This window comes from Agelaius tricolor, unplaced genomic scaffold (assembly GCF_023055355.1).
Source record: "Agelaius tricolor isolate 1412-34295 unplaced genomic scaffold, bAgeTri1.0.p SCAF_5, whole genome shotgun sequence".
In the NCBI taxonomy this organism is placed as follows: domain Eukaryota; kingdom Metazoa; phylum Chordata; class Aves; order Passeriformes; family Icteridae; genus Agelaius; species Agelaius tricolor.
The window spans coordinates 26,882,867-26,909,160 of record NW_027269265.1 but is presented as its reverse complement, the minus strand read 5'-3'; the positions used below and the strand labels follow the sequence as shown (position 1 = coordinate 26,909,160).

Genomic DNA, 26,294 nt, shown 5'->3' with positions numbered 1-26,294 from the left:
TTTCTGTATATGGGTGTCTCTTTGTCCTGTTGTCATAGAATAAGAGTCAAAATCATTTGAGGAAGGCAGGAAGAAAGAAAAAAGCTACCTGGAGTAGGTAGAATTCCTATGCAGAGTCCTTGTTCCCTGTAGTGAGACACTGAGCCTTAAATCTATATCCTTCCCCTTCCCTTCCCTCTCCTCATTCTAGCCATATTTTCTAGAGTTCTTGTGTCATTTCTTAAGTACAGTTATAGTAGCATCCAATCCACCATGGAAAGCCTTAGAATGGAGGCAGGTGCTTCCCATGATAACAAGACACTGTGTGCAAACAATGAAAACAACCTTACAATTTTATAGGTTATGCTGAATAGTACTGACTTTTCCTTCTTGTGCTTGCCTTTAGGAAGTAAAGAGTTTTATCCTACTTAAAAATTTGTAACTGTGGGTATCTTTAAACCAAAATTTTTACTCACAGCAGTTTGCATTTTGGGGATTGTTAATTTATGTTAATATCTTTTAACTGGTTAAGGTTTGAAGAAATAATTTTGTACCATGAATTTTCAGAACCATCAAAATTTTTTTTTCCTCTTCTAATTTAACCTAATTTTGGTGTACCTGACCAAATTTATGACAGATGAACGCAGTGTAATATATGAGAACTACTTAAAAGGGTAAAAACATTTGTGTCTTAATTTTGTGTGTTGTGGTCAATTGACTGATTACACAACAGGACTAGATATCTATTTTTAGCTGACCAGTAAATCAACATGAAGTGGCAGGATTTTATCCACATCATGATTGAGGAGGAAAGAATTTGCAGAATAGTTACTGAAGCCATGGGTCATCCTTGTAGTACACCAAGTATTTTAATGTATATTAGAAATTAATCCCCAAAATAAAGAAACTATTTTACACTGCACTATTACTGTGATAGCTGAATGTCTGAAACAAATGGCATGCACACATTTGATAGTGTGTTACTGACATGAGGCACTACCATGAACCAAAACAACATAGCAGAACCTTTCATGAGCATGACTCAGTACAATAAAACAGCTTCTGGTCCAAAGAACTTTGTCTATTTCTGTGAATCCCCAAATTGAGAAAAAAAGCAATTGCTTTGGTGTTCTTTTAAAGAAGACCTGAGAAAATATTATACTGAACAGCTAAATTTTTTATAGTTAAACCTTACATGATAGTGAGAATTTACAGGGGCAGTTAGTCACAGAGTGTTGTGTCTCATATTACACAGAACACTGATTTTCACAAGGGCTCTCTGGTCTCAGCATCTGCCTTGTCCATAATTCTAAAAAGTAGCAGTTTCTTCAAAATTATACATTTATTATAATAATTTTTTAAAAATTTAATGAAACAAAACTAGTTTCAGAAATGATGGCATGTCTTATGGCTATTTTGATTTATTTATCATTAGGACTGGGGCTGGGGAAATTTAAGTACCTTGAGTTGCACTGTTGGGTCTGATGTATTAATGTTGTGCCCTGAAGAATTCTGCGGGTAGATTGCTGTTGGTTTGGTTTTGTTTTTTTTAATAACATTTGTACTGATTGACAGAACATCCACTATTGCAGTACCTGTAACATATTTAAAGAAGAAGCTGAAATTATGGTCTTTCTGCTAGAGAAAGATGTAAGACTTGGAAGGCAGTGAGACATTGGCTGTGGCTGACAGACTTTGTAGAATACATGTGAAAAAGTTCTTATCTGATCTATTATGAGGTCATATTGCTCCTTGATACATGTAATTAATTTCTTATAAGCAGCTTCCCTAATTAAAAGGAATAAGCTCATTTAGCCCCTGGAAAATTTTCCCAGAAAAAAATGTTAAGATTTCTCCTAAGTGATTAGCATTTATTTGCAAAGAAACTAGAGTGTGAAATTGAAGTGAAACATTATTTTTCTTTGCCCTAACTTTGAGCTGAGAGTTGCACCAGTTTCTTTCATTCTGCTGTGATAGGAGAAACAGCTCACAATGTTCTCACTTATATCTCACTGCCTCTGTCTATACTGAAAGACCATTTTAAATCCAGATTAATGTTTGGCCAAGCCTAATCTTGATTTTGCTATCTTCCAATTTAAAAGATGTTTCACACTATCTCTTTGGAGAAAAATTTTGGAACAAGACACCATCTTCTTGCTAGAGTAGTTATTATGCATCCTTCACCATCTGACTTTTGTAGCTGAAGGGAAAAATTATTTTATATTTGCAAGTACTTTGCTCACTCTTAGCCACTAGAATGACAAAAATGACTTTATCCAGGAAAGCTAAAACAACCTGCCCAAATGTGCAAATCAAAAAAAAAACACAACAAAAAACCACTCAAATGTGTGCTGAAACATCAGTGTATAAAAATTGCCTCTATGTACTGATGGCTTTTTGGAGAGAAAATTAGGACAACAAAGGCCCAAGATGGTGTAGAGCAGTTAGCTAATAAAGGATGTTGAAGTAATGATGAGTTAATATGAAGCAGCTAATTTGTCTTTGTCCATTTTAATGCTGATCTCTTTGTAGCGCATCATCTCCCAGACACTGTTACTCACTGAAGGGCAAACCTGTACTGAGTTAGAAAGACCAGGAAACACAACTGCTCATCACAATATGCTTGACTCTCTGAATACATTTCTCTGTCTGTATGAGTCTGGCACTACACAATTGTTTTCAATGTTGTAGTGTAGAATTTTTTCTGATGTGCCTCATGGCAGTCATCTAGTGGGATCATTTCCAGCTAGCCTCCCTGCTTTTTTATAAGTGAGAACATAAAATTATATGAGCTAGAAGCAGATAAATTTAATGCACTTTCAGGCAAGACTTCACCTTTTCTGTGGTTGGATTGTTTTTTCTTTTTCATATACATAACTTAATATTTGTCTTTAGAAGTTTAGTCTTATATGTTATTGCTCAATTTTTTTGCCTTGTGACATCTTTCATTTACTTAGAGTTGATATTTGCCCCAATACCTCCTACAAACCTTTTCCACTTGATTTTTCACCCATTTTTCAGGTCATTAATCTGTTTATTGAGAACATAGTGCTTAGCAGAGGTTTCTGTGAAACCCTGCTTGTGATCTGCATTTGCTCTTCCGTTCCACTGTTTACTGTTTTCATTAATTGTCCATGCAAGGACCTTCCTTCTTATGCTATGGCTATTTAGACTCATTTAGCCTTTGGCATTGAATCTTGTCAAAAGCATTTTGTTGGAATACACCAGTAGTATGCTTTTCAGGAACAGGAGGGGAGGGTCGTCTTCTAAAAAAATGGTGTTGCCTCATTCTGCTACAGTTTCTACAAGTTTTCATGGCATAAACATCATGTGAAAGGATCTGCAGAACCTTTCTTTGCAATCTGATATCCTAAGAACCAAAGCAGTTCCAAAGAGAAGGTCATGCACACCACAACCAGCAATTTGCCTGTTTTACCCCTGGCTTCTTGGAGATTGCCTGGGTATGAAATGCCTGGACCTTATGGGCTGTGTTGGTTTGTTTCACAGTCTCTCCTGCTAGGCCATCACTTTCATACAGATCCTTTGCTAAATCCTCTAGTAGAATTTCCACTTTCCCTGATTTGCCACAATAATTTCCAGTTTCTGGCTGAACACTTGCCTTTGAGTTCCACATTTTCCTTCACCTCGTATTAGAAAAAGAAACCGTAAATAACTAAGATTCTGTTGGGTCATTCTGCTAAAATTCTGATTTATTCACATAATCAGGAACTTGAACATCCATGGTTGGATTTCCTCAGTTAAAATTTGATGGTTTGGCTTTGCTGCCATTAAAGGCTTGGGGGCATACTTTTTAATGAACTTTAAGTCAGTCACATTAAAAACTGTAATCGTGATTCATGTTAGTGTTTATGTTTAATACTGGAATTACTGTGCAAGCCTCTCTGGTCTATATCCTGAAGGAATCAAGGCATCATCCTGTTCCCTATCAGATGTACTTTCTAAGAGTGTCATATATGAAATAGGAGGCCAAGCAGTCCTAAATTAAAAATTGTCCAGTTTGGTCAGAATTTTAAATATAATCATAGGATAAGTGCAAAGGAGGTATTTCTGAAACACATTCACTAGGCATGATATGAAGAGAAAACCTAAATTGGGTCCATTAGAATTCAGTTATTGCAAAGCTTTTTACTTCTTAAATCATATAAGAAATCAGCAACAAGATCAGTGTAGCATGTGATATTAAATTCAATTTGCTCTCTGTGTAACTGACATGATATATTTCGGGTTTTTTGTGCACTGACATAATTTATCTTTGTAGTTGATACAGTTGATTACATTTTCAAGGAAAAGTATAATGAGCCTTAAACTTGGCAGAGAATTCCTGAGACTACTGAAATGGAAAAGACATTATAACGTAACTTGTCTGTGTGAGACATTTGTTTTCACTGTATCTATTCAAGAAAATTCAGCATCAATGAGCGCGTTAAATCTGATGTTAAAATTTACATCATTAGATTTCAAAGCCAGCAAGCACACAAAATTATTTAGTGATGGAGTTTCTCTGGGTTTTTTTGTGGCATTTTTGGGATTGCAATAAATTATTTACGTGACAGACAGGTGGCTGTATAGTGATTGCGGCTGATTTTAACAATATGTGACAGTAAGGGAAATTAGAGCTCATTAACATTCATTGGGTCCAGTGTCTGCACCACTGATCAATGACTGGACTACTCCATGGCTTAAAATGCTTAATGATGCTTTGTTTGACAGGAGCTAACTGCTGCTGGAGGAAAGGGTGGATGATCTGATGCTGGCAGAGTGAACGTGGCCTGCAATTTATAAACAAGGGAAATGTGAACAACTGGGGAGCAGAATGAGTGCGAGAAGCCTTCCAAGGCTTGTGGTGATTGATAAACTTTATTATGGTTGACACAGACATTGTATGTTTTGTGCAAGAGTGTTAGCATCTGACTGAGCAGAAAAGCAGGGGAAAGTGAGATTGTCTGTGTGATTAGTGGAAGGTAATCAGCCATCTGCTCGGTGTAATGCACTTACTGAAGATGAAGATAGAAAGCATATGTGTGCATGTGCTTACACAGGATCTCTCACCTTTTATACAGGGATCCATGGCAATGTAAAACTGTATATGAAGAATTAACGCAAGGCAAAAAAATATGTTCAATTCATCTATTTTTTTTTCTCCCACCAGAAGGAATGCAAGCTGTGGTGGCTGTGTTATATAGTTCTTAATTGTGCCCCTTAGCAGACTGAAACAGTAGCTTTTGAAGTGGCAGAAATAAATAATTGGAGGAGTATTTTTGAGAAATAATGGTATCATAACTCTCAGTCTGAGTGTGATGATGAAAAAAAGGTTATGCCCTACACATGTTGAAAGATGGAATTTTTTATTGGTCAGGACATTTGACATTGCATTTTCATCTGTTCACCTGCAAATTTAAAATCAGCTGGTTTGTATAACTCTTCTGGGTACAGAAGAGGTTTGACTTAGAAACAAGCTGGGATGTGATTTAGTAGGGCTTGCCCACCTAAAACTGTCATTGATGCTACCAGGGTTTTGTGATGCAGAAAATGAGACTGAGCATAGCTTTTGAGTTTTATAAAAAAAAATTTTGGAGTGATAAGGTCCTGCTTAGAAGGAAAATAATTCCTTCTTTACCTCATTAAAAAAAAAAAAATTGCAAGGTATAAAGATCACCTCGAAAAAAAATTATTCAGTTTTGATGTGTGTTCTAACACTTATTGTAGTGGTTTGCAATTCACTATTTGTATATTTTGTCACACAATCTGGAAAAAACAAAATACTCCAGAAACGTAACCAAATTTAAGGCCAGCATTAAATCAGTCACTTAAAATATCAATATAGGAGCCCAAAGTATTGTTTATTTTTTCTAGCACAACCTACTTCTGATCCCAGAGCGTTTCGGCAGGTTTTATACCTCCTGAATTGCATAAAATAGATGTGCCTATGAGGTTGGCTGTTGCTGCCGGGCCTTGTTTGCTATTTGGTACTCCACCATCAGCATTTTGCAAAAGCCCCTCCGCACGGGGCATTTCCCTGGTTCCGGTCGGTACCCAGGGCGTGCCGAGCGCGGGGCCGGGCGCTCCCCGGCCGTGTCAGCGCGGGCGGAGCTGGGGACGGGAGGGACGCGGGGCTTTCGCTTTCTCCGCCGGCTGTCGGAGCTCCAGAGCGGCCGCCCTCCTCCGCTCCCGTGTTCTCGGAGGGCGCAGGATGAACCTTCCGGTTGTCCTTTCTCGCAGCACAGTTGGATGATGATGCCTTTTTATCCTACAAGAATCAATATAAAGAAATCTGTGTCCTAGTGTTTGGATTCAGTCATTTTTAGCTGCAAGTTTAGCCTTTCAGGCATTTGTGAGCTTTTTAAAGCTTTCTCAGACCTTGCTAATTAGCATCCGCAGTGCATTTTGTTACTTTTGTATAATTTTTTAAGAAGATGAAAAGAATTATTTATTTAAAAATTTCTCCCCGTATTCGTAATTGAAGTGTTGCAACTTGTGATCTGGCAGAAAGGGAAGAATGCAAAGGACTTGAGTGTAAGAGGTGCTAGGATTAAGGAGGCATTAGCTGTAATGCTGGAGAGCCACTCTTACAGAGTCGAGCACACCGTAACAAAAACCAGGTCAGCAGGTTCCTAATGGTTGCTAATTGCCCACTCAGTGCATGAAAGCTGGAAGTGCTCTGCATGCAGCATGGAGCAGCTTTTGTTTGCTTCTGCAGGAGCATGTTTTCATTTCTCTTTGCTAATTGCTTTAATGTCCTCACTAGAGCTGAGTCATACTGAAAAACTCTGCAAGAGTGCCAGGGTTGTTTTGTTTTGGTTTGTTGGGGTTTTTTTTTTGTGAAAAAACTAGGAAGCAAGCACTACTCTTCCTGTGCTTTGGTATCGTTTAGTGATTCACAGCTGTTTCTGTGGTAGGCATGTTTAACAGTAAACATGCAGAAATAAGGACCACGTGTGTTTCACCAAACTTTCACTTTCAGGAGGAAATAATGTGAAGAATATGTTTAAAATGTTGAGATAGTTTCAGCTGTTGGGTGAATTCTGTGCTTTTAGATCTGGGGCTATGATCAGCAGTGTCTCAGACAAAAATGTTATTACACTGATTTTTTTTCAAACAATTTATGTTGAGTACTTATAGCAACAGAGTTTAAGCTGAAAAATAGGTAATGTAGAGATGAACTTAGAAAATACTCAGCACCCTGAATTGTTACTTGCACCCACCTTTGCTGCAGAACTTCTTATTTAACACCATTTAATTAATAATTTTTTCAAAATTTGAGCTAAAAGGGTTGAAAATTGTAAGCAGGCCATGAGAATATTAGGATTCTTCTTTCATTTCCTTTGCTTGATTGCACTGATAGAAAATTTTGTCCTGAAGTGCCGAATTTATATTTAGTGTTAATATTTAGTATAACTTTAACATACTGTTTTGTGAGCGTGATAGATATGCAGACACTGATTTACTAAGTAGTGGCAGGGTAGAAAATAAAATCAAATTAACACAAAATATAATTTTTTGGTCCTTTCTGGTTACGACAAGTGAAATTGTGACTAGATACTTTGGTACTCTCACTGCCTGCAGGAATAGTCTCTGAGTACTGAGACTCCCCATGAAATATTTACAAATATAACTCAGTAGTCACAGTGTTGATTGAACAGTGAAAAGTCTGTTTTTTCCTACAATCTTAGAGATTTTATGTTAAATAAGTAAACTTGTTTGGGGTTATTTTTTGGTTTGTTTTTGGTTTTGTGGGTTTTGTTTTTTTTTTTTCCTTTTTTTTATGCATAGATTTTATGGCAGCCTACTTCATGTGTAGTACACACATAACTAGAACATACAGAGGAAGAAGTACAAAGTAAAACGTTTTAGTTATTTACTTTCTTCAATGGATCTCATAAGTGTATATTGATGACACAGCATTTGGCCTTTCATAAAGCCACTTTGTTAAATGATGTTTTAATTTTAGGTACATGTTTTGACCTTGGGAATTATTACATCTATGCTTTGTTAGAATTGTTGCTTATTGCAACAGTTCTCAATCTAACAAAACTAGTAGAATTTAAAGTTCAAAAGGAAAATCAAGAAATCAACCAAGTATCCTCAATAATTGCTTCAAGTTTCTGTGCAAAATTTGTTGTACATGATCAATAGTTGAGTGGACAGTAGGGAAATTTATTTAAATCTTGAAATATTCTGTTTTTAGTCTTAAATTTCAGGCCAAGGAACATGTTCCAATATGTACTAGTTTATGGATACCAGTCTTGTATTAACTTGTGGAGTTCAGTAAAGTTCTGCTGACTTTGTCAATGTTCATTTATTTATGTTACAGTTGTAAAAAATCAGAACATATTTTCATTAATGAAAACTGTAATTTCCAAGGTGATTGGAAATGAAATGGAAAATTACAATTGGAAATTACAATGAGAGAAATGCAATAGTAGTTACTTTACTCGTACAAAGACGATGTTCAAATCAGCAAAGTTATTTTGAAAAAATCTATTTGGTCTTGAACTTGAGTATAGATTTTTAGGGGGAAGAATTTATTTAGGTATGCAATACATCTCAGGCATTATCATTTACTCCTTGTCTCTGAGCATTTTGTTGCTGAATTCAGTCTCAAAACAGCGGTGTGTTTTCTTTTTATCTTTGCAGCTGGTTTTGAAAGAAGTATGGTTTAGGCTTTGACACGCTAGCCATGGATGTAGCACTTTCTCCCATGAGGACACAAGAACTGGATCCCATGCCATCTGATGCCTCTCCCATGCTCATAAACATGACTCCTACGGTGGAACAGGAAGGGGAAGGGGATGTCATGAAGGACCTTGACTCTGGCCAGCAGTATGAGAAGCCCCCTCCTCTGCACACTGGGGCTGACTGGAAGATTGTTCTCCACTTGCCAGAGATTGAGACCTGGCTGCGGGTGACGTCCGAGAGGGTGCGGGACCTGACCTACTCTGTCCAGCAGGACTCGGACAGCAAGCACGTGGATGTGCATCTGGTGCAGCTGAAGGTATGATGGGGTTTGTATCACATGCTTCTCAGGGAAGGGGTCTCATTCAACTCTGCTGTCAGTAAAATCAACAGAAGGGCTTTTCCTAACTGCTGAAGCATATCTGACAGCCTGGGTTAAAAAGGGAATAAATCCTTTTAAGGGAGATAATAGAAACTACTCAATTATCAGATTTTTTGCAATGTTATTTGCTCATCGCTTAATTCAACAATCATAACCATATTCATGAACGTGTTCATACTCCAAAAGCAAGCAATAAGACATTATCAGTAACCTGACTGGACATCTCACAAGTGCCCAGAAATATTCCCACTGATTTTAAAGGGCTTCTGTACCCAAAACTCCCAAATGAAATTCCAATAAAATTCCCAGCATTCCAGTACACGGGGCCACTCATTTGAAATTCAAGGCAAAATTCAAATAGTTAACGCCTGGGACCTTAAGTGTATGTTCATTTGCATGGCCTGGTTTGCTGCAGCAGATGAAGCATGCTTTTGAGGGTAGCAGTCTCCAAAAATAGCACAAATGTTATCTCTTCAGAGTGAGCTGTCTTCAGAGTTGCATTCTGAAGCCTGTTTATGTGAACACAGTCTTCCTTCACACTCAGTGCAGTGGTATTTTATTTGTGTTTATTTTAGGACTGTAGCTGTAAGCTGTCTTAAAATACAACACTGTATACTAACACCAACCAGAGTGATGGTACTGTAATAAATCCTAACCAAATAGAGAGCTGATCTTGATTTATTAATGATCCCACCATTTTTCTAAAAAAATTAGGATAGACATTGCCAGCTTTTGACAAAAAGAAAGGACTAAATCCACAATGTGCGGTAAGTTTTTAGCAGATACTGTGAGAAGATTTCTGCAGGCAGGCATGAGAAGTCTTGCTGGGCTTGGTGCTAGTCCTGATCTGGAATTGCTTGTGGCTGTATTAGCACAGTGCTGAGCTGAAACTGGAGCTCTGTGGAGCTTGTGGGTGGTGTTTGCACCCAGCTTTGGACTGGTTCAAAGCACAGGCAGAACTGTTTTGTGCCTGCTTATGAAATGAGGATGTTCTGTGCATACAGCTCACCCTCATATGTCCACTAATACATTTTATTTATAAATTGAGTCAGTGCATGAATAGCATTCCTCATGTTTTTCTTCTTTCTAGAGTTTATTTGTGAAGTCACAAGAGTCAACAAGAGTTCATAAAATACTGTCCTAAGGGTTTTAGCTATGTAAACAAATGAAGGAAAGTTTGAACAAAACATTAGGAATACAGAACTTCTGTAACCTGCTGACCTGTAAAACTCTATACAGAGAAAAAGAAATATGACTGTAGAAGCAAGTGTTGTGAAATTATTTTATATGGTATAATATAACATAGACTTTAGATGAATTTTGAATAGTTTATCTAGTATATAACAAAAACTAAGCAAAAGACAAAACAAAAAATCCAAACCAAACAAAAAATCCAACTACATCCTCATACAGATATTGTTTTTCTTCTATCCTCTGGCAATATTCCTGAGGGGCTACTTCCCAATGATGTGTGTCCTTCTGGAACTGTTGTGCCCAGGCTTGACAGTGGGCTCAGTGTGAAGCTTGACCATTGCTGAGTAGACTGGAAAAAGTGTTTCACATATCTCTCAAACAATACATACCAGTTTAGCATTTTCTTACTTTCCAAAACAGCAGGAGATGATTGATTCAAGTTCAGCTTGTAATTCACTGCAGCTCCCAATCTCATTTCCCACAGTGTGGTATTTTCACCTCTTTCTTATCCATGAAATTTTACATGTAGAATTTTACTTTTGTCTATTATTAAACTTTTTTTTCTTTTGTCTCATTCCACAAGTATCTCCTCCAAGCAGTCTCATTGTTTTCATCTGCAAATTTAAGAAATCTTCTTTCTCCTCCCTTGTCCAAATCATAATGGGAAAAACGAATTATATAGATACTGGATAAAAGTCTATAACATAATGGTTTCTGAATATAATTTTCAAAATGCAAATGTAGCAGTAAGACAAACAATTTTTCCTTTTCTCATAGTTTGTTTTCCTCAGCCAGGATATTTCTGATTCCATTTTCATGAATCTTTCTATTTGTTTTGGATGCTTAGAGTTGATTTCTTTCCTCTGGCTGTCAGTTGGCTTGTGGTGATAAGACTGGTTTGGGGATCCAGGCCACAGCAGACTCTTTGTATTATTCCTTGGAAAAATTGCTCAGCACACAGATCATCTCTTTCTCTTGTGAAATTTTTCTCAGTATCTCAGTTGCAGATCTGTCTGTGCTTCTGCTCTTTCTGTAATCAAGAGCATTGTTTCTTTATTGTGGCTTGTTCCCTAGGGATTTTGGGGTTTGCTGCTGGTCTCTTTTCGTGCTACATGACTTAAGGCTTTAGTAGCCACCACTGATCCTTTGAAAATACTTGTTTGTCTCACTTTTGCTGTGCCCTTTCTCAGAACTAGCCACATAGCATGAGTGGGAGGTTTTTCTTATATTGTCCCTTGAGAAATTTCCTGGAAAGCTCAGCTTCACATGAGTGCTTCAGGAAGATAGCTGGATGAACTGTAACACTTGAGATTCCAGAATGCCCTACTTTAGTCATTCATCTGGCACCGCACTTAACTCAAGCTGCTCTGCGATACTTTTGCATTGCTCTCACACATTCACTGTAGCTGTTAGCAATTGTGAATATTGTAAAAGAGATTTTTAAAAATTATGGTTTTGCTACAAGCAAATATACAAGTTCTCTCTGTGTCCTTGTATTGTCGTAAAATGCTGAGATGCTTTCATGATCCATTTAGTTTTTTTATACTTTTAATAAAATATATTTGCTTTTACAGCAAAATCTTTCTTGGAATCCTTCTGAGGTGTAACTTGGATTCAGCTCCTGTTCTGCTCTACTTTATATCCTTTAACTCTCACAAGGAAAGGTTTACTGTTTCAAACTATTGGTAGCTGCTTTCTATCTTTTTGGGAAAAAAAAAGTATTTTGGGATGATCTAGTGTAATATTCTGTATCTGAGATGTCTGTTAATTTATAACTTATTTTGGAGTTAGCACTTCCCCCCTGCTTTGTGACTTTAGTATCTGAACCATTTATCATATATTGACATAGAAACAAACACAATTTATGCTATGATAGTGTCTTTTTTGCAGACACTGCTGTTGTCTCTCTTTCCAAGTAGAGAGACTTCAGTCATCTTTTTCCAGGATGCCTGGGTTGGTCACAAACATCTTTTGACTGAATCTCTCACCTTTTCCTCTTGACTCCTACCAGAAAATTTTCGTGAACTTTGGGCAGAGATCAAACATCCTGTAACCATTATCCTTTCACTATCTCTGTTTCTACTTTTTTGAGGGACAAAGACTTTTTAGTTGCTCTTCTTCCTTGAATTTAAATCCTGACTAAGAGGACAGTGTGAGAAATTATCAAAACAAGATGTTAAAGATATTAAAGTGTATTGGAATGCATTAAATCTGCAGTTAGATACAGGTTATTCCTTTTTCCATTACACTTTTGGCATTTTGAAAAAATGTAAAATCCAGGGTACAGTAGATATCTTTCTCTTTCCCCCCTCTTTAATTAGCTGTTTAAAATTTTCTGAGTAGCTTAGTAGGCCTACAGTTTTAAGATTTTCAGTTTTCCCCTGTGGCCTGAGCAGATTCCTTGATTTGGAAAAAAGTCGAGGAATAGCAGAAATATATCTGTGTTTCTCAAATGTTATCTGGTCAAGCAATCAGATTGCTTAGAAACCTTCCAACTTGTCTGGCAATTCTACAGTCTTGCTCAGACTGAACTTTTTATGCAAAAAGATGTGACTTGTTTACCACATCTTAGTGTGCTCTACTACAACAACAGCACACCTGTAAAAGCAATCTTGGTTTTGTAGCTCTTAGGCTATAACTTCTCTTCTGCCTAAGAGAGGAAAAATCACTTTCCCCACATCACTCAAAAACTGTCCAAATCCCTTGCTATGTTTTATCAAACATAAACAGAGGCTAATTCTGTGCAGAGGGCCATCCTGGGCTGTTCACTTGCCTACCAGGTCGGTGCCTCCAAGGATGAAAGTGATTATCAAGCCAATTTTCTAGGTACTAATTAAGTTTACAAATTAGGTGCAAAGTTACTTGTCAGGATTTATGGCAGTCTGAGCTCAGAAAAGCAAAATTTTAGGCAGTGGAATACTTACACTGAAATGAGCAACAGAGGTGTTTTTGTGGTATTGAGATATCTCTAAGCTAAATGACAGTTGAGCAAGATGATGCAGGACTGTGCTTTGTATGAACACAGAAAGAGCAGATATATTTTACTGGGGACTCAGTTGCCTTCTAAAGAAAGCTGGATAAAATTAAGATAGAAAGCTGCTGGTTAGAATAAAATAAGAGGCTCAACGAGTTGGGAGCTAATGAAAAGTAGAAAAAATTGAGAAACAATAAGAGGTTCCTACCTGTTTCTGAGTGAGTACTGTTTGGTTAGTCTGCTGTTATCTATGTATCAAGGGAATAAAAATAGCTAAAAGCTGGAGGAGCCTTAACTGGTAGGCCAGAGATAATGGAAGATCTTGCTTGCATAATTTATCAGGAGAAATGAATAATTTAAAAATGTTGCAGACAGCATTCTGGACCCTTTTAAGCTTGGACTTTCTTTCTGAAGAGGCAGGAAAGGTGACCAATAAAAAAATGTTGAAATTGGTGTTCTTGTGACGAAGGGTTTTGAATATTCTTTGGAGGGGTAGAACATCAGCACTGCATATTCCATCCAGGCTTGGGCAAAACAGATTAAAAAAAAAAAGAGAGAAAAGAAAATGGATATGTTACCTGATAGATTCACTTGAGGTCATAGACATAGCCTTTGGAAAGGAATTTTGAACAATGTGTGGAGTATCTAAGCCCTTCCCTTAAAGCAAGGGACAATATGAATAGCTCCTTTAATTAGCTTGAGTTTCTGCAAAGCAAACACCTAACGACACACTGAGCAAAAGTTCTGCGACCTGTGGTATTTTTTCCAAGGATAGAGATGCATTCATTAGTTCTCAGTGACATATTTGGACAGAGAAGGGAGATGTGTAATTCAGGGAGCTTGTAGATATGAGTACTGCAGCATCTGCAATGCTGTGGAGGTGTTGAAGTTGTCCCAAAATAGACATTTAGATTGTTCAGCAGTCAGGAGACTTGGAAGAACAAGGTGAACATTTGCCTGCGATGAGGAAAAAAATGGGTCTTCTACCACTCGCAGTTTCTTCTAGTTCTAAAATAAAAACTGCAAAATCTCATTTTCATTTCAATATTTACACTTTTGAAACATGCTTACTCCAAAATTTCTGTTGTAGATGTCACCAAGACCTGAATGCATCTAAGTGCACTTTGAATCAATACAAATGATTATTTCTTCCTCTCCATATTGCTCCTACATTAAAATATGTTAATACAGGCTGTAGATAATGAGCTAATATGCTCTACCAATGGTCTCTTGAGAAATAGTAAAGTGACTATCATATTCCAGAACAGATGTTTCTTATTATAGTCTCCTCTAGCCTATATCTTAGTCTGATTAAAATATAAATATTTACTGGATACAATGCTGTAATGATATAAATTTCATTATGATGAAAAAATTTTGTATGTCAGGCCATTGGGCAAATTCATTAAGAAATACATTTGCTGAGAGAATGTATTGTGTTTAGTATTTGCATATGTAATGATTATAACATACTGATGTTCAGATTTCCTGGGAAACTGTAAATTAATACTATTTCAGTGGTGTAGGTAAGATTTTGTACTATCAAATTTTAAAATCAAATTTTAGATAAGGTAAGATTTAGTACTGTCAAATTTTAAAATGAGAGGTCATCGACAGTATATAATTGTCTTTATTCAAAAGTAAGTGATAGGAATTTGTTTTGATAGCTGTGACTGTTGCAAGAATTTTTTATGGATATCTATGCAAATATAGATGTGTGTGTAAGCAAAAGCAGACACAAAAGCAATGCCACAAAAATCCTAGGGATTTTTTCTTGATGATTTATGTGAGTCTCTATGTTAGCAGGTAGAATAATATTATGTGTTATGACAGTCATCTATTTCTGATCTGCATTGTGAACGATGACGCTCACAAGTGTTTTCTTGCTTTGTGTATTTCAGTAGTCTTTGTGGATGTATTTCTTATTGGCCATTATAGGGGCTGGGTTTGTTACTTTTTCAATTTATAATTATGTGTCACTTATAATAGATATCCAAAAATTCTAATATGGCATAAGGGAATAGTCACAGTCAGGCACAGAAAATTGCACAAAATGTAAGAAATTGTTATTTTTTAGTTTGCTAAATTATGTTTAAAATTTTCTTATGAGCTTTTATTATGGAGAGTTGACAGAAGACATTTCAGGTTATAGGATGATTGCTGTGTGAATGCCAAAAATGCAGCATGAATATATCAATCACATAACCAACTTGCATTTTAATAAGAGCAGGTTCTGAAAGTTGGTGATTTTTAAACATCCTTGGATATTTGCCTCTTGCATTATGTGAATTACTCCTCAGAATGAAATCCCTTTTTCAGTAGCTAACTGTTAGAAACCCTGCTGTGGATTGATGTGATTGCTTAGTAAGTCAGCAAAACAAACAGGTTCTCTGTATTTTCTTGTGGAGAAGGCAGAAGGAGAACTAATACTTGCCAGTTTCTCCCTGTAAGTGATTCCCTGGAGAAAGACAGCAGTTTTCATGTAGTCAGTTATGATTCTAACCCTTGCATTTCAAAAGATGGAGCGCTTCTTTTTTTGGATGTGTTTCCATTTGTTTTTGGAAAACACATATAATTCAAAAGGCATAAAGCAGCACTGTGTTACAGTGTTATACTACAGCAATCAAAGCACTCCAAAGTTCTGACAGAACATTTATAAGTTTTCACAAAATATAAAATCTACTAGTAGCAAATTGCAGTTTTCCTTTCCCACTGAGCAATGTACTTCCTTTTCCTAATCTGTGTTAGCTGAGAAAAGCTATGACAGAAATGTCTGAGCCATATTCTTTTATTCTCCTCAGCTGGATCTGGAGCCACACATGCCCTTCACTGTGGTTCCATACTTCAAAAGGGCCTTGAAGCAAACTTCAGGATACAGTCTTCTCTTTTGGTGTGGCCTTTCATCTCTTTGTGTGGAGATGAATACATTTGCCTCTGATAAAAAATAATGCAGATATTCCACAGGCAAGAAAGCAAGTTTCTTCATAATAGGTTCTGTAGATTTAATCATGGTTTATCTGCTAACATGTAGGGAAAAGATGATTTTATACATGCATTTCCAGTGCGATTGTGATCTGAAATTATGGAATATGTTATTTCTATCACTGACATACATATATGGGCATATATATGTGTAAGTGTATTTGTATGTGTATGTTTGTAGTACCATAACAGAAATACAGTGCCACTACTACCCTTGCATATGCATTTATTCCTCATGCAATTCTGGATTTTCTCAAAAATTCTTCTGAATTACCTGCCCTATAATACTAGAGAAATGATACTACAGTTCACATTAGTGCACCATTAATGTGTGGAAGACCTCTGTGTTTGCAGTTCACCATGTGCTCCATATATATTGAGGGGCTTCTCTGTGTCTGTATATCTATTTATGCACTGACAGAATAAAATCTTCTGAAGTGACAAAGTATGGTTAGTACCCTTTGGGAAAAAAAATTATAGTCAAGGAGAAATGTTTAATTTCAAATGGTCCCAAGTATCTGTACTTTTGAGTACAGTAAACTATCCAAAAGGCCCCACAAAATAAAGAAATAGAATTGTATTTTAAGACCATTAAGCTGTGTGGTTGATACACCACACAATCAGCTTTTATGAAAGGTATGGCTGACATCTCTTTCTGCATCTCAGCACTGTCCAGCAGCCAGGCAGACAAAATCATGAAATGGAAGTCTGCAAAATAATTAGCCAACTATGCTGTAATATCATAGAGCTAAGATGCTAAACTGAACATTCTTACTTGCTCTTCCATGGGTATTTTGAGGAAGAAAGCAAAGCTAAAATCCTTTTAATTACATCTAGGATTTTTAGGCCCTAAATGAATTTCACAATCTGGACACTTAAGAATATTATCAGATACTGTAAGACTCATGATAAAACAAAGGGAAGAGGGCTATTTCCAAGGCAATACAGTAGGATTTGTACAGACATGGTACCACTGTAGCTAGCCTGTGTTGTCGTTGCTAAGGTCATCTGCACTTCTTTCATACAGTATTTATGGGGACTTCCCAATAGTTCAGATGCTTGGTATAACTGTTTAACTGAAGACAAAACAGTTTACTACACATTTGTTTATCTATCATCAGGTACAGGATCCCTTTTTCACATGGGACTAGAATCTTATCTTTAAATAAATAATTTTGATACATTGGGTTAAAATACCAAATTTTACACAGTAAAATGGGTAACCTTGTATGTATTATTACAAATATAACCTTCTCTTCAAAGAGTACTTTAAGAACTCACCTTGTTTAGCAATCTAGACCAGCAGTTCAGTATGAGGAATTAAAACAGAGGTAAGTTGAAGAATACATGGGATGGGAGCCCATTCTCTTTTCTGCAAAGGAACATTGCATTTCTGGTTACAAATAGGACTGTTTACCTTCAGAAACCTCTCAAAATCCTGAATGCTGTATTACTTTCAAACTTCAGGTAGAATAAGAAGTGATGACGACATTTTTTTAAACCACATTACAATTTAGGCGATGTGCTTTTGATTTTCAGCTGAGATCTGCAAGAATAGCTTCCCTGTCTCAAATCTGTTAAAGATTCAGTTTTGATCCTAAGTATGAATGAAATAGTTTTAGTATCTCTCAATGTTGGTTTTATCTTCCTTTTTTTTTTAAGCTAATGAATAGCTAAAGCACCAAACTGACCATTTGAGCAGCAAAGACTTCATGGTGACCTCCGCTGCAATTTAAATTACTGTGCTCAGGTTTGTAGTTGCAGTATTTGGGTGTGATTTGTGAATTTGATCAATTCTCAATTATTAGATTTTCTTTTCTATTGTGTTATCTGATACAGGAGACAGCAAATCAGAATCAAGGAACCACACCTGTAAGTTATTAAACAGATTGCTTGAAAATTGCCAAGGAAAAACCCATGTTATATGGGTATCTTACAAAACATCTGAAAAATGCATTTTCCTTTATTCACAAGAATACACATCAGATTCAGGTACAGATTGGCTTGGGACTTTTATTTGTTAGGTTGCAAATCATGTTCTAGCTGTTGGTTGCTAGCTTTATTTTCCAGCTTCTCTCTCCTGTTTTATTTTCCTTTCAAAGTTTTTGTCTCCCAGATCTCCCATCTGATTCCTGTCCTTTTTAATTTTCTTCCTCCTGTTTGTCCTTGGCTGAAGCACAATGCTGAATCATTTGCTGCCATGCTGAATGGCTGCTTCAAAAATCCCTGCTTCCTTCCTAAACCTGGAGCACCACATTCTGGGCAGAGAGCAGGAGTCTGACAGAGCACATGTTTAAGAATCCTTACTGCATTAAAAATGAAGGAGGGAAGTAGATGACTGTACTACACATGGGCCTTACTTCCGTGTAGAGCATTTTTGTTTTGAAATCTGGTCTTGTGTAATGTCTGTAACCATAAAGGGGTGAAAAATAATCAGTTTGAAGTGTTTTATACATTTTTTAGTATGCTCAAATCAGTGAATGCATAGGTTATTAGGGTGCAGGACTTACTTTTACTTCAAACAGTTTTTTGAGTGTGGTGGTGGTATGTTCCTGCAGCATCTGGGTAGTCAGCACCTGGCTTTGTGTTGACACCGACCTGCATTACTAGAACCTGACCTTGCTGATTTTATTGGAGGTTTTATGCTTAGTTTTGTTTGTTCCCCTATGAAAGATGAAGATTCAGTTGTTACAATTGAATGACTAATGATTTTGTTGCCTTGATGATGGAATAGTTTGTCCTTGAATAGGAAATACAGCTTTTAGCATTAATGGAAGGGAGGTGATTTAATTTTGGTAGTGAAATACTGCGAATGAGAAGGAACTATAAATTAAACAGCTACAAGAATTCCTAAGAATTCTCCATTAAACAGCAATTATTAGATGCTTCAAATCTTCTTTGAAGGCCTTGCTTCATTAAACTGTTCCCAGCAAATGGACTTTGCCCTCTTGCAGAACCAGTTGCAATTGGAAAATTACCCAGTGCATGGAGGTCTACTTAGCAGGGCCAACCAAACAGAAATAATAATAACAATAATAGCAGCAACAATAACAATAGCAAAAATACAACAATAATAGAAGCAAATTTAAAAGAAATACACAAAGTCAAAATATTTGTATTTAGTAATATAAAGAAAGCCAGGAAACTAATGGACATTTAAATAAAGTTTAGGAAATGCCCACATAGGCAACTTTATACTCCTGGGAAGCTGTTGAACTCTATGGAAGTACAGAAATGGGGAGTTTAGTAACACATTTGAATTACTTTTTAACGTGTAAATAATATTTATAATGTTGTGCTTTTTTTAGTTACTTCTGTGACTTTATTTCATTGTATTTCTATTAAAAATTACTTTCACAAGGTAGAAGTTTTGTGTTGTAGTATTGTAGGAAGATCTTTGCTTTTTCTCTTCTTGGTTCACTGTATAAGACAAAGTAGGTAAATGATAACCTTAAAAATTCCTTTGTGTGTTATTATGTATGTCAGTTTTCCTCTTATTCCTTATTTCTATTCTTACAGCATGGGCAAGAAAGCCACAAAAAGCATAGGGTCCTAGAAAGCTAGAACTTATATTAAAATGAAGAAAAAAACCACCCAGAGGCCCTGGGTAATAGTATTTAGTAACTTCAATATTAAAAAGAGCAGTGAGACATTTCAGGTCCAGCAGACATCAGAGGCAGCAGGTTCTGCTGCAGCTGTGCTGCAGCACCATCTAGTGCTGCAGGAGCTGCCTAGTGCTGCTGAGGAGGGAAAAAAGAAATAAGGAAGGATGGGAAAATTTGCTATCACATGCACAGAACTTTGGAGCATTACCAATAGTGATTGGCAAGTTTTAAAAAAATATTTATCTGAGAAAAATTGTCTTTACTAATGTCAAGTTTAGCATACTTGCCAAATAGAATGCTTGATCTTGATGTGGTAAAGATGACATAGAACCCTCAGACAAATATGGGGGCATTTATGTACATGTATATAGATATGTACTTCTGCTACCTTGAAACATTCAATATCTACAGTGAATTTCTGCTATTTCTCTATGTCAGAAAAATACCAGCAGCTTGGTAATGACACTAGGCCAGAGACAGTGTTTAGATTAAGGGTGTCCCTGAAGATGGAGATACCTATAATCCCAGCCCTTCCTGCTTGGTTACAAAATTAAAGCTTCTTCAGGTTTGCATGGGTCACCAGGTAACTTAATATTTTGGTAGGTTTTGACTCCTGTTTTGAAGTTGTTTTCACGGCACACTCACCATACACTTGACATAGTGCAGACCCTACAGACACAATGGGGCTTGTAGGATGTCCAAAATAAACTGGTAGAAAAATCAGCAGTAAGAGCAAGTTATGGCAGTTCAACCCATCGTGAGACCACTGCTGTTATCAGCCCTCACCCTCCCAGACAGCCCCTAAGGCAAGCTCTCTCTCTGTAGCAGCATGGTTCTCTTACTCTTTTGTTTACAATTCCCAATTTATTTAAAACAAAATGAGCACTTATATTTTGTGGTAAGGGTTATTACAAAAACAGTTTTCTGGAAGAGGTGCAGACATCAATTTAGCAACATCCTGGAAACATAATGCACCCAGCATGATAAAATTTTAGCATGAGAAGTGTCCTTATGTATTAAGGAGACTAATGGATTTTGTTTAACTTCCTTTGATAAGCTTAGGACCATCTAAATATGTTTCTAAATGATCAGCTCCTTTTATCCAAATGTACTCATCCTTCAGTGAAAAAACCAAAACAATCCTGACTAAACCAGTGAAAAAGATGAAAGGTAGGCTAAATTTGAGGTAGCTGATTATGACAGCTGGCATGGATCTTCAAAAGTATCTGTGCTCTGTCTTAAAAATCTCTGTGTGAGTTTTCCGCTCCTTTCTTTCTGTCTATGAAGTTCTGTAAGAATTATTCACACATAGCACATACAGCTGTGCACATCAAATGCTAATAAGAAGCAATGTGAAATATGCAACAAAATGCTGTACTGATTTTGTGTGTGGGTTGAATAAGGGGCTTCCAGTCCACTGAAGCAGTGATAAGACCAAGATTTTTGTAGATTTTTTCTTTCTGTTGCTTTGGAATAATATGGGCATTCATTTAACTATGGAATAAAACTGTATTGCTTTCTGCAGTTTCATTTCACTGCAACTCACATGGACTGAAGGAACAGCTGAATAACTTGATATGGAAAATTTACAGGTCATGAATATTGGATGTAACAGCTGTTTTCTTGAAAAAAAATTGAATTATGTAATCCCATTGCTTAGAAATGTCTAGAATGTGACAATCAATTGCTTGGAATAGGAGAAGGAAAACCAGTTTTAGTCAGCCTTTCATTTCCTAGGAAATACCATGTTTAGAGTTTTTCATGATTAAATCCTTCAGAAAACTGTTTTTGTATTATGAACTCAATATTTTTTATAGAAAAGATTAAAAGTGCCATCTTTGTTCAACCTATTTATTCTATTTGTTCTCTGTGATATTTTAGAAATGCAATTTAGAGAAAGTGTTTCTCTCCACTAACCTTACTTATCTTTTGGTTTGTCAGGAGGATGATGAAATGGTATAACTGAGAAGTCTGACTCCACTTAGAGTCTTTGAATTGCAGTAAATGTCTTCAAATATGTCAGCTCATACTTTGTAATGATAATGCACTGAGGATTTTTTAATAGGATCCTAAGCTTGAATTGTGTGAGTGAAATCTGCAGCTCTAACTGTTTTCTGTTCAGCTGTTTGCTAGAATAACAAGGGAGTCAATGTGTGCACTCTAAGCAGGTCCATTTAATTCCTTGTTTCCTGAAAGAAAGCATTTGAAAGTGTAGGGAGGAAGAGATTAAACCTTCAGTCTGGCTGGGTACTAATGGAAGATAGGCTGCAGCCAAGGGGTACCTCATAGGTATGCGGTGAAAAAAGTGATTCTTAATGATACTCCATTTAAATTACAGTAATGAAATTGCCAAGGGTGGTATTCACTGTTTCCTTTATCAAAAGGAGATGTTAATGTCTGCTACCTCAATTTGTCTCACATAGATACATTTCTTCCTGTAGTTATTCTGAAGATATTAAATAAATGCAAATACAGGCAATGGGACAAGCTTGGTAGACATTTGTTGTTGAACTTTAATTAATTACGGAGGTAGACAGCAAAAACTGTATTTTTAAAATTCATCTGCTTTGCTTTCAATCTGTTTGTTGTTTGTAACAGAAATGTTTTCCATTTCTGCTTATAATGACTTGGTGGGGTGCTTAGGGAAAATTTTAGGGGAAATAATAAAATTATCTGTTAATTGAATCTTCATTACGTTTGATCTTTCCCACTTCTGTATTTAGACTTGGTTATGTTACCTGCAAGAGAATAAAACCATCCTATTCTGCTATTTTCAAATACACAAATTGAATTTTATCGTAATGTTTTTATCTTGAATTTTATCTTAAAACTTTTAGAAGAAGAAAAGATCATGCATGTAACACTATTCTTGATACTCACCTTGAATTATTATGCGTAGGTCTTTGATGTACTCCAAGGATAGCTACACTTGTGTGAATCAGTAAACACCAAGCAGAAAAGAGATCTGAATTTTGGTCTCTTTTATTGCCATTGAGAATCACAGAAATGTAATAGAATGATGTAAAATATTTTTTTTTTAGTCATACACATTTGAGTCACTTATACAAAGTGGATGCCATGGAGAGAAAGCCTGTTCTGCTTTTGAGAAGATTTTCCAGTTGAAATTTCATAGCAAAATTTTGATTTAAATCAAGAAAATTTTTTTTCCAGTGAAAATTTCTTTAACTGGAAAATTTGAACCTAGCTTAACTCTTCTTATCCAGGTCAGTTGCTTATACTTATAAAATATCAAGTTAGTTGCAAACAAGGACTGCATTTTTAGTCTTTTATATAAAAAAAATGTTGAGTTCATAAAAAAAAAAATTTGTAGGCTTTCTGGTTTGTAAAGGTTAGCTCAAGGGGAAAAGCATAGGAATTAAACCTCAAGCAAAAGTATGTAATTGAAAAAAGTTACAGTGATGTTACAAGTTTGAAATTAGAAGCCTTTCGTATAAGTTCTGAATTTTTTTTCCTCTAAAATAACTACCAAACCCCTCATTTTTAGCAAATAAATATATAAATCAATAATGCATACACCCCCTCAGTAATTTCATTGAGACTGTGTAAGTCAACACAAGTGATGAAATCAGTTGTGGGTGTCACTTCATTGAGCATTTTACCTAACCCTTCCAAAAGTGTATTTGTATTTCAGGGAAAACATGTGACTCATTCTTTAATGCTAACCTCAGATTTTTCCTTCTGGCCTTCTCTCTTTTCTACCTCCAGAATAACTCACTACAAATGTGTCCCATTTTGCAGTTAGCAATAAAGATCTTTCAAAACGTCTGTGATGAAACCTTGCAGCTGTGCTGAATTGTCTTCCTACTATGCAGTGTTTCATTATTAACATCAGCTCATGTATATTATTCTGCTTATATTTCTTCCACCATGGTATGATTTTATGATTTTTGTAGTTTTTCTAATTAAGATGGGAGTTCATTTCCAACTCATCAGTAGTCTATGTGCCTTTCTCACCCAACTTGACTCATCTACTGCTCCCTCTTGGAACAGGGATTACAGTCAACAAGTAAAAGCTACCTAGTAATGCAAACAACATTCTGAGATGTGTTTCTTGGAGTTACCTGATATTCAAAAAAAATGGATTGCCTGCTATTAGGCAGGTACAAATCAAGTTTCAAAGAGAGAACTGAACGATTCACCCTCAGTTATTCTTTTTCAGTATTTTACAATTTAAGCCCCAAACCAGAGGAAGCCCTGGTAGAATCATAGCATCTCAATGTGTCATGCTGTTGTTTTCCATAAATAAAATTACAGTTTTAACTACTTAGAAATCTATTTCACATTGCTAAAAGGATACAATCTACTGTAGCCTATGTAGCTACCTATTTAAATACTAGCGGCTGATGAGAACTGAGGTTTTTCCTAGGAAACATACAATATTTCTAAAGCCAGAATTATTTGAAGCTGAAACTGAAGAAATCATTAACTGAAATGATTTGAAATCATTTTGAGCAATGATTTTTTTTTTCAAAAATTTAGCCAGAAGTTGTTCTATACTTCCTTATAGCATTTACTGGCAGAAGCTATGCTGCAGTAGCAAGCCAATGCTTTCATGATGTCTTCAAATTTTTATGTTATGGTATTTAATAAGAAATGTTCTCTCATAAAGTTACTTTTCTGAAGGAAGGTAGTTATGTAATAATGACAGTAATGTTTCTGTCTTTATGTTCAGATTTCAGCACTGTGTATGCATTCAGGTGTTGTATACTATCTGGGGTGACTACAGAATCCTTCTGAGAGTTGACTATCTCAAAACTATAGGAATGGTCAGTTCATTCAAAAACTCCAGCTCTTCATCTTGTGATATATTTGAGGACTTTGACTGCTGCCTATATTTTCTTTTGAATTTTGCTATTTGGGGTATCTCTAATGGTTAGCTTGTTGCTAATTGTTTTAAATGCCATCTCAAGTTTGTATGTAACTCAGGATACCTTTGATATTTTTAAAGGACAACAGGCAATTTATGTTGTTTTCACCATTGTTTTCTTAGTACTGTTAGTATTCTTAAAAGTGCATTTTGCCTCTAGTGAATTTCTCTACAACATCATAGCAGCAGTATCATTGTGATAAGTGATGTGTAGAAGTTATGAAATAATTTGCAGAAACAGCAACTTTTCTTGGATTTTGTTTGGCTGGTTGATTTTGTGATTTGTTTTTCTTCCCTTCATTTACTCTCCTTTAAACAAAGCTCTCTCATTTAATAGAGTTTCTGATTGTAGTGCTTTCAGAAAAGCCTCTCTTGGTGTGTGTGCACACAGATGAACTGGCTGACAAGCACAGCTCTAACCTATACAGCCAGATGAGCTGTTTGTCCTGGTTCCCTGTGTGAGGTTAGGTCTGCCACTACTGGAAGTATGAGGATGGGTGGGAACAGGAAAGCTGATCCATGAATTAGAAAGAAAGAAAGGAGGGGGGAGGGAGGGGGGAAAGGGGAAGGAATGAGAATGAACAGCAAATGAGGGTGTGGAGGTATGACTGATCCTTTAAGCATGACTTAGAAATAGTTAGACAGCCAGAGAATTCCAAAGGAATCCAGGGTTACCAAAGGCCTGTACAGAAGAGGGAGCCCTTTTCAAAATAACCAAGGGGAAACTAAAAGGTATTGTTATAGAGTTCAGCTGTAATAAGTTCAACAACTCATTTTCTTCTCGCATTTAGAATGTAATAGTTAATTATTACAAATATGAACATTGCAAAAGTAACAGTCTCTGTTTTGTAAGTAATGAATCTCTCCATTAGGGAAGTAATAACTTCCTATTAATACATTTGTTCCAAGCATATGATCTACTGGGTCCTAAAATAAGTTCTAAGCTTCCTAATATGAACCAAGTAGATATTTCCACTATTTTCAAAGCTTAAGAACAAAAGCTGAAGTAAATTTGGGGTCAGTTATTCAATTTTATGCTGTGAATTAGAGGGTCTCGTCTCCAAGATCAGCTTTACAGGGTTACCAAGTGACTGATACAATACTGGATTCCTTCCTGTCATAATGCCATAAACATTCTGCTGGAACTTAGGTCAGTGCTTAAAATAACCTTGCTAATTGCAAGTCTCCAAGTGTCGGCTGAAATTTCAGTGAGCTGCCACACAGCAGATCTGGATGTTGAGAAATCACTACTGTAGTTCAGAACGTGCAGGGGAAGAGCAGACAGGCCTAAACTTGATCTGCACAATAACACAGGTAGAGGCAGCAGACAATTCTCTACATTTACTGTAAAACAAAAGCTGTTGACTCTGTGCTGAAGATGGATTGGGTTGCAGATCATCTATGGCTTACTTGTCTGTCTTTCAAACAGACATATATTTTTTGAATTGTTGGTTGCATGTAACTCCTTTAGCTGAGGAAAGAAAATGGGACAGTCCTTTTTTTTTTTGCAAAGCTGATAAATGAGAACTCTCCTTCAGTATAAATGAGGTAAGACACCGTTAAGCTAAAATATTTTACAATATGTTAAAAAAAGTG

General features: G+C 36.3%; 1 protein-coding gene across 5 annotated transcripts in view; it reads left to right on the top strand.

Annotated features, from left to right (window-relative positions):
• The window catches only part of AKAP6 (A-kinase anchoring protein 6), a 257,106-nt gene that overhangs the window by 37,735 nt on the left and 193,077 nt on the right, over positions 1 to 26,294 (top strand). For 4 of the 5 annotated variants that reach the window (XM_071426918.1, XM_071426920.1, XM_071426921.1 and 1 more), the window contains exon 2: positions 8,635 to 8,992. In XM_071426918.1, coding sequence (XP_071283019.1) covers positions 8,678 to 8,992 — 315 coding nt within the window. In that variant the 5' untranslated portion in view covers positions 8,635 to 8,677. Of the gene's footprint in view, positions 1 to 6,476; positions 6,600 to 8,634; positions 8,993 to 26,294 lie in introns of those variants that run through there. The other variant, XM_071426919.1, reaches the window with a different exon arrangement.